The sequence below is a fragment of the Cydia pomonella genome, chromosome 17 (assembly GCF_033807575.1).
Source record: "Cydia pomonella isolate Wapato2018A chromosome 17, ilCydPomo1, whole genome shotgun sequence".
In the NCBI taxonomy this organism is placed as follows: Eukaryota; Metazoa; Arthropoda; class Insecta; order Lepidoptera; family Tortricidae; genus Cydia; species Cydia pomonella.
In genome coordinates, this window is record NC_084719.1 from 20,536,482 (window position 1) to 20,546,022 (window position 9,541).

A 9,541-nucleotide genomic window follows, 5' to 3' on the forward strand; every position below is an offset into this window, starting at 1 on the left:
CTTAGGTACTGTGGGAGTGGGGCTTGACGCAATCTCGCGTATGGAATTTTCGTAACTCAACGGTGCAATATTTTAATGGAACATTGTGATTTCTTATTTATTCCATCTAGAAAGAGGAGTTGAAGAGCTCCTACCAAATTTTATAGACATCTAACGAAATAAAATCGACAACGATATAAATCGGCCTGGGCAGTTATTTATCTGTCTCACCACACAACAATAACAGTCAGGAAAAGCTATTCAATTCTCAAGCGAGAAATTCTAAATTCAAACTGACGATCGGTTTGGCCTATAGTGGGTAGTGACCCTGCCTACGAAGCTGATGGTCCCGGGTTCAAATCCTGGTAAGGGCATGTATTTGTGTGATGAGCATGGATATTTGTTCCTGAGTCATGGGTGTTTTCTATGTATTTAAGTATTTATAAATATTTATATATTATATATATCGTTGTCTAAGTACCCTCAACACAAGCCTTATTGAGCTTACTGTGGGACTTAGTCAATTTGTGTAATAATGTCCTATAATATTTATTAAAAAAAAAAAATGCGTTTGTATAACTCTTACCACTGTTATGCTTTGTGGGGAGAGCAAGTTTTTCAATTTTATTTACTAAAAATACCTACACACTCTAAGTGCGAGTCAAGCTGCTGTGGTGTTAAAGGTCCTATTTATTGGCCCAATGACTCGTTTTGAGCGGAAATTAGGGCGAACACCGAATATGTGCCTCTTACAACCTGAAATTTAAAAAAATACATTAGATAAACATTTGTCCTACCACGCATAACAGCTAGGGAATGTAAACCGGTTTTTGATTATATGTAAAAACCGGTTACTAATACTAACCGAAGTTTCATACAATTGAAAACTGGTTTACATTCCCTAAGAACAGTAATTTGGAAACCAGTTTGAATTTGTTTTTTTGCCCGAAAATACAGTAAATGAATTAAATGGATAACAGACGAGTTTTCTACAGCTGGCACGGCTGTTATGTGTAGTAGGGCGAATACATATCCTATATTATTTATTGTAGGACACTAACTTATGTATTACTACTACTAGACTTAAGTGTCTTAAGTAAACTGTAGCATATAAAAGCATTCAAGATGATTGGTCGCTTATCATAGCACTAGTGTCGACGTAGGTCGCGTCGCATCGAAATGTCATTCGCAATAGATTGAGTTAATCAAATTTGAACCTTAAATATTACTTACTGTGGGACTTAGTCAATTTGTGTAATAATGTCCTATAATATTTATTTATTATTATTTATTTTATTTATTTATTTAAATATAACTGCCACAAAATTTTCATTTTAATCTCTAAAGTCAATCTTAAGCTAATTTGCTAACCACTGTTCATGGTGCCATAAGTGAGCTCTAGCATATTGAAGGCCTTCAAGACGATTGGTCGCTGATAATAGCATGACTCAGCGTAGGTCGCCTTGCTTCGAAATGTCACTCGCAATAGATTGAGTTAATCAAAGGTGAACCTTAAATATAACTGCCACAAAGTTGTCATTCCAGTCTCTAAAGTCAATCTCAAGCTAATTTAGCTAGTTAACCTGTATAAAAGTTCCATAAGTGAGCTCCAGCATATTAAATGCCTTCATGACGATTGGTCGCTGTGCCGCCGCGCAGGAAAACAACACGAGTCGGCGTAGGTCGCGTCGCATGGAGCTAGCGTCCCAGCCGCAGTAGAACATAGAGTCGGACAGTAGAGATGCCTGAGAATATTTGAATTAATTACCTAAGGGAAGTTAGCTAAAGTAAAAAATAACGTGCATAGTAGAAAATCATAATAGGCAATTCAAAAAATGAAAGACAATATTTGTTATATGAGTAGATTTTTTTTTAGGTGTATTTTTCGTGAATGCGTTTCCTTAATTCTAGGTTAAATCTACTGCTGCAGTTTTAAGTAATCCCAATATAACTTTTATTCGTGAAATTAAAATGTACCTATCAATTAATCATTCCATTTTGTTTATTAATAGTTCCAAAAATCTAATAATAGGTTAATAAAAAAAAACTCAATTTTTTCCCGATATAGTCGTACTTTTATCTCATGAAATACGGCGTTTTGTGAACAAAAGATTTCCTTTGGCAGGATTGATGAATCAAGATTTTTGATGTAAACTTTGAGAGAAGCGGGAGGTCTTTCAAATTTATCTTGATATCTATATCATTTAAGATACTAGGCCAAGTTTGGTAACGGTTTTGTATAAACCGGGGATGCAGAATTCATCATGGTACCTATCATATGGACACCATAATATTAATATAATAATAATTCAGCCTATATACGTCCCACTGCTGGGCACAGGCCTCCTCTCATGTGCGAGAGGGCTCGGGCTATAGTCCCCACGCTAGGTCAATGCGGATTGGGGACTTCACCTACACCTTTGAATTTCTTCGCAGATGTATGCACGTTTCCGCACGATGTTTCCCTTCACCGATAAGCTAGTGGTAATTATCAAATGATATTTAGTACATAAGTTCCGAAAAACTTATTGGTATGAGCCAGGATTTGAACCCGCGACCTCCGGATTGAAAGTCGGGCGTCATATCTACTCGGCCACTACCGCTTAATATACCACGATAACAATAGCAGTAAAAAAAAAAAAAAAAAGACTTTACTTAGGTTCCTTTTCATGCTTAAACTGCTGAACCAATTTAGTTAAAATTTAGTATAGAGATATTTTGAGCCCCGGGGAAGAACATACCATAGTTTACCTTCCCAAAAATCATCCCTTAAGGGTGTGAAAAAGGAGGTGAAAGTTTGTATGGGGAATCAGTGGTTATTGATAAACCGATTAAGATGAAATTTGGTAAAGAGATAAGGAGATCCGGGGAAGCAGATAGGATAGTTTATATCCCAAAAATTATATCTTGAAAGTGGAAGTTTCTATGGGGTATCAATAACCACTGAACCGATTTAGATGTAATCTACGTATTTGATTTAGATGAAAATGACACCAAACTTGACTTAGAACCTAAACTTAAACAATTATTAACCCCCCTCCTGCATCAACAATCTGGGTGATTCCACTTCTTAAATATATAGAACACAAACATTAATTCTGCCAAAGGAAGTCTTTTGTTCAAAGAACACCATATTTGACCTATTTATGTTGTATGCAAGCACAACTAATAGCAACCGTTTGTGTTTGAAAATACCTAAAATTAAAGCTTACCTGATACGTTATTTCACCAGCATTGCAAAGGAAAAGAGCGAGTAGAAAGAATACTGCTATCACAAACATAATTATTTTTAACTGGGCGGCTACAGTCAAATCCTTTGAAAGCTGAAAAATAAGCATTCATTGTATACAACGTATAAACTAATAACTTAAATAGTCAAATAAATACTCTTGCCGAGATACATGCAAAATAGGAGATATGCAATGTTGACGTTCCTATAACAATATATGTAATGAAATCGCCACTAAAGTTCAAAACACCGCCCGCTCCAGAGGGCCTACCCCGAATCACGTTCGACGTGTTCCATCCCTGTCACACTTACGTACGAATTTAAAAGTGCGACAAAGAGGCAATACGTTGAATGTGGTTCGCGATAGGTTCTCAGTGCACTGGCTGCGTGTGCGCAAACGTGCACTTGTTGGACTTGTTACAAATTGTTGGAGCCATGCATGCACACGTCACGCAAGCAGTGCGCCGTATCTCATAAGGATCTATATAATACTTGTAGAATGTTGGTATTACGTGCACGTCTGCGCACATGCATCTGGTGTGGTGGTGGACCTTAAGATATCGACATCGTATTAAATTGGGAAAAAAGAATCGCTGAACAAAAATATATATTTATTTTTTCCCTAATATTCAAGAGGCAACTAATATTTATCTATAGTTTTATGAAGACATAAGAAGATATAACAATATATGAGTAGTTGTTTAACTTATTTTGTTTTTACAGAAGTGCAAGTTATGGAAAATTCACAGGAGACAAAGGAAACTTTCAATTCAGAAATTGGATAATTTCGATTCCTATTATTCTTATAGGTAAGATTTTTTTTACTTGTAAGGCAGGCATTTGGGGTAACTGATAATGCGTGTATCCAGAGACATCTTAACTAAGTTTTCAGTAGAATTTGCATTTTGCTTGTCTAATTTATTCTTAAATATTAGGCCGGCGTTTGCGGGACAGGGGTGGTGATCCTCGTTCTGGGTCGTACTTGGTCCAACAGGTCTCCATAGCAGTTCAGCGGGGGAATGCTGCAGGCATTATGGGGACCTTTGGGCCAGGTGCAATGCAGGGGGGGTTATTTTAGGCTAAGCGTATAATTAGTTATATTATTAAGTTTTTTATTTTATTTTAAGGTTTGTTTTCTTTAGTTTTTAATAATTTACTTGTGTGTGTTTAAAAATTGTGTATGTGACTTTTAGATTAAAAAAAATGTAATGTTATACAATACAATACAAATATACTTTATTGCACACCTCAATACAGAAACAGTACAAATAATACAACACATAAAGAAGAGGTAAACAACAGGCGGTCTTATCGCTAAAAAGCGATCTCTTCCAGACAACCTAAGATACAAACTGATATGTATAAGATACAAACTGTCAACTGACATTTGTAATAAGATTCTTAAATTCATTGACACTTTGGGCTCACTATATGTCCCGAAATTCTGTTCAATCACCCTCTACTCTCTATCACAATATATATTTACCTAAATAATAAATATTCCGAAAATTTTCAAGTGATAATTTCGCAATTTTGGAGACTTTTAGACGTCACATCGTTAATTATGATATGTATATCCATTCTGCATTTCACAGTATTATCGTATTGCTTTATTTCCTTTTACGTTGCTGAATAACATATATTGAAGTGCACGGTAGTGATGTGCAGTTACCGAGAATTTTCCCAAGATGTGCAATTTTCTAGTAAATGTTCGGTAATGAATAGGAAACAAATCACATATAACACTAATATGTAACAAAAATATTGGGGATCAGTTTAAGTGCATATTCGGTATCGGGTTTTGATTAGGAAAAAACAGAAGTTTTTTTTTATTACTGTAACAGTATTACAGCGCAACATTACTGCCGTGCATTGCCGCAGCAATACTGCCTAGTTTGAATCCGAACAGCATCTTAAGTCCTTACTTAAGTCCAAAATAATTCCCAATGTTACCGATAATTTTTACATATTTTTTAGTAAGTTCTGGATACTATTGGAAACTTTATCTCAATTATTTGCTTATTTAAACAATTTGAAGCCTAAATGGAAAAATCCATAGTTATACTTTCCAAACACACGGTACGTTTTTTTGGTGATTTATCGTAAAAACGATTACAGACTGGTGCATGTTACATCTTGGTAATCATTACTGAAAAAAAAAAAACGTAATATATATTCCTTCTACTTCACACTCAGTGGAATATTCGAGAAATATTTGTTTCCCGGAAGGGGAAATTCCTAGCGGTACTTCACTAAGTGCATGCAATTTAGCTTAAGCGTGTATGATATTTATTTAAGCCCATAACTGAGCTGGTTGCCTGAAATCGCAGTTGCGCTGGTAAATTCCGTCATGTACAATATTACTACAAAAATGTAAGTATATAATAATGTCCCAGTGCTTAACACTGCCAAAAGTAAATTTTCGATTTTTGACAAAGTTGCGTTCGGCACTCGGGGTCTCAACCTTGGATTATTCATTCGGCCAACATCATAAACAAGTCTGCAAAAAATTAGTACTTACGGATTTGACGCAAACGCTAATGTATAAAGTTACTGGATTAGTATCTATTTCATTGAAACTTACAGCCAACTGTAGCAGCAACGACACGGCGGAACCCGAGCTAAGGCACACTTGGAGCGCCAGCACCGTGCCCACGGACCGGTCGATGTCTTTTGATAACCTTATAACAAACATAATAAAATTATTAGATACTACACGTAAACTGGGGATGATTTTTTCCCTTCAACCATGAGATGGTGAGATGTGGCTGAAAACTGGCTACATGATAAACAGTCCACTTGGAGCGCGAAACTATGTGCGCTAAAAAGATCATGACTTATTCGGATTTCTGGCGAAAGGTCTGTGGAGTCATGTTTGGTGGTTTCAAAGATTGCTAATGGATTCTTCATCAAGTAAATAACGCAAGTTAGCACACAACATTGTATATTTATATGGCAGCCATGACAGGTTAAAAAACTACCAAGTTAAGATCACATTCATACATGTTTACCTATTGGGCAACAAAGGCAAACAGTAAATAAACAAATTTTTATAATAAAGTCTGGGTTATCGTCGGATAGGTCTTTCAAAACAAAAAGAAGTTTTTTTTTATAAAGTGAATATTTTCAGAAATAATTGCTCGGATAGAAAAAAAATCCCCCGCCCTCTAACTTTGAACAATCCAGAAAATATGAACAAAATCGTGAAACTAGAGCTTAACAAAGACATTCAATGTAAACTAAAGCAAACATGATCAGTAAAGCTGTTTTTGAGCTATTGCAAAAAGTCTTCCCTTCTTAATAAAAACACGTACAAAGTATAGCGAAGGTACTCACTTTTGCATGCTATGAACATGATATTTACTAATAGCCCCAGATCAAGACAGTATATTTTAACGGTCGGGAAACTACGCAACCCTACACCTAGCACAGCCCAACATCCTCTTGACCGATTTTATTAAAACTGTTTTTTTTTAAGTATGAAGTTTTTAATTGGTTTGTATGTTTTCTATATTTTTCAAATGAGTTTTTCAACTAAACTTAAGTACGTTCATATGGTTCAAGAACTTTTTATATGAATTAAGATTATGCAATTCTCCTATGTACATCATAAAATAAATGTATTTTAACTACTGCATCTCTAGCAGAACCCTTATAGACCTGTTACTTCTTAAGGGCGGTATGATTAGAGCCTCAGTAAATGTACCCAAATCGTTTACTTTCGTACGGTCCACAGAAAAAACTCCAGTTTCCCCGAAAGCTTTTTACTCACATGCGTCCCATTTCTCTCTTAGTACTTTTCCAACACCTTTGAGTTTCTTTGCAAGTTTCTTCACGATACTTTCCATCGTCGAAAAAGATATATTTAACCGCGAACACTGAAGTTCGCAAATTGCGAGCATCTAATACAATAACGTCTAAATTAGTGTAAAAGAGATAGATGCCCGCAATTTGCAAACTTCATTGTTCGCGGTAGGCCCTCCGGTACTCAAATATTTTGAATGATATTTCGTTCTTAAATCCAGACATGACTTAGGTACAGTGAGCTGCGAAATTGCATGGAGAAATTATGAGTGAACTCATTGATAAAGTTACTACGCACTTTTACGGCTGATGGTATATAAGCAATTAAATAAGTATAATACCTTGTAAGATTACTATGCATCACGATTCCTTCAATAAATCCAGCGTGTAGTAGTTCTGTAGCATATTCCTCATTTCCTGTATAGTTATTTCTATCAAACCGTTCCTTTAAGCCTTCGAAATAATATCTCAATGTGATAAATTTATACTTGTACATAATCAGAATGATCATAGCGAAGGAGTCAATGCATATCATGGTGGCCATCATAACGGCCAACACTAATGTTGTGAAGAATCTAAAGGAAACAGCAATTATAGAATTATCTTCGTAAAATGGCCAATATGTCACAATCGTTATGAAGTGGGATCCTGGAAAAACATGTACATTATTAGTAGATACCTAATACAAACGCCTTCTAGATGGCCGACCGGAGAACCGCAAAGGTAAAGGCAGGCCCAAGCTCAGATGGTTGGACGGTGTATACGAAGATATCAGGACCTTAGGAGTTACAAGTTGGAGAAGGAAAGCCATGAATAGATCGAACTGGAGAGATTTGCTTGACCAGGCTAAGACCCACCCGTGGCTGTAATGCCTCAGATAATCATGATGACCTAATACAAATACAAAGGGGTATTGATAAATTGGTCCCATTGCAAAGTACAAAAATAGTTTTCCTTAGGTAATAGATAAACTCGTGCTTGTATGTACAGAGGTGGCATTGAATAGCCACAGATGACAGTTTTGAACGATTCACGGTTAGTTTCACTACACTTTTATCAATCGGTATTGTTTGTTGCACGAATGAGTGTAGACCGAGCGCGGTCTACACAACTTTAACACCAACTCCAGTTACCCGTGGACAAGATGCATGTAAATGCGTCGCAATATCGGGTGCTCAAAACAATACAAAAGGTAATCAGTGTCAATATCCCGATCGATATAAGTCTAGGTACAGATCTGTCCGCAGAAACATCTGTGTCTCATTCCTACCATATGTACATTGTAAATTTGTCCACTGGACACATTTGTTCAGACTGATATGACAAAAACACCCGCAACACGTAAATATCTGATGTCTTTAGCTTAACATTAGTAGTACCGGTAGAGCTGGATGTGCAAACTAATTACAGCAAGTAGCCTTATAGGTATACTAATATACTTAAATTATTATAAATACCTGACATCATCTTCCGAATGCCTTCAAAAATAAAGAAAACAAATGAACCATAAACAGACACCGCGAATGCCCACACATTAATTTTCATAATTCTATAATTTTCAGTCACTCGATGTTCATCTTCATGATTTGCGCAAATCTCAACCAATTTTCTGTTTAATTCCTTGACGCGCTTTCTATTCAGGATGACTGAAAACATCTTGCCCAGAACTATGGTATGGCTCACAGCGAACGTTGTACAATCACTCCTTTCATCTTTAGGCATGTCTCCGAAGAACACCCCAATAATTTCCAATACAGTCATAAAAATATAAACAGAAAATAATACGAAGCACAGAAGTTGGTATCGCAAACTTTTGCCTTTACTTATTTCGCCCTCCTCAAACCAAAAATCGCCCGCTCCTACTAAGTAAATTTTTCTGCATAAATTTTTCAAAATGAAATAGTTTTTCATTTTTAATGGTTAAGTTCTTCCGCGACAGACAAGCTTTCTCTTTCAAGAACAAGTATAAGTAAACTAACAGCCGTAGGTGTAAATTGGCTTAATTTTGAAACATTATGAAGTTGTTTAATAATAGGATACTTAGTACCTAAGTAAATTCAATGGTGATATTGGTTTTTCTTTTAGAGATCGGTAAAGTAATAATATTATGTACCTTTATAACGTTAAAATCGTCCGGTCTGGCCTTGTGCCGATGGTCTCGGGTTCGAATCTAAGGGCATTTATTTGTGTGATGAACACGGATATTTGTTTTTGAGTCATGGGTATTTTCTATGTATATAAGTATGTATTTGTCTGTATACGTACATATACCAGTGTCGCCTAGTATCTATAGTACAAGCTTTGCTTAATTTAGGACTAGGTCGATCCGTGTAAGACTGTACCCAAATATTTTAAAAAAACTTTATGGGAAAGATCTGCAATTATTAAGATACTGTATTGTAATTTAATAAATTAAGTTTAGGCATATTATATAATATATAATTTAGTGGTTGAAAAATCTGCAGCGGAAACAACGGGAAATTACCTCCTGTTTGAAAATCACTTGATACAGAGCAGCATTAAAACTTT

The 9,541-nt window shown here is 35.8% G+C and overlaps 1 protein-coding gene across 1 annotated transcript; it reads right to left on the bottom strand.

The window, feature by feature from the left end:
• Positions 1-326: 326 nt before the first annotated feature.
• LOC133527263 (putative odorant receptor 71a) lies at positions 327-7,558 on the bottom strand. Its single transcript, XM_061864200.1, has 5 exons — positions 7,354-7,558; positions 5,793-5,889; positions 3,192-3,302; positions 1,563-1,724; positions 327-735 (listed from the first exon to the last, which is right to left on the bottom strand). The coding sequence occupies exons 1-5, from the start codon at positions 7,554-7,556 to the stop codon at positions 670-672; spliced, it is 639 nt and encodes a 212-aa protein (XP_061720184.1). The 5' UTR covers positions 7,557-7,558; the 3' UTR covers positions 327-669.
• Positions 7,559-9,541: the final 1,983 nt, after the last annotated feature.

Bases quoted from the DNA above. Each gene is read 5' to 3' on its own strand.
- LOC133527263 (XM_061864200.1), bottom strand. From the start codon at position 7,556: ATGGCCACCATGATATGCATTGACTCCTTCGCTATGATCATTCTGATT. The intron at 5,890-7,353 runs GTATTATACTTA...GTTTGTTATAAG, and splicing joins ATGCATAGTAATCTTACAAG to GTTATCAAAAGACATCGACC. The intron at 1,725-3,191 runs GTAAGCTTTAAT...AAATATTCTCAG, and splicing joins CTGGTGAAATAACGTATCAG to GCATCTCTACTGTCCGACTC.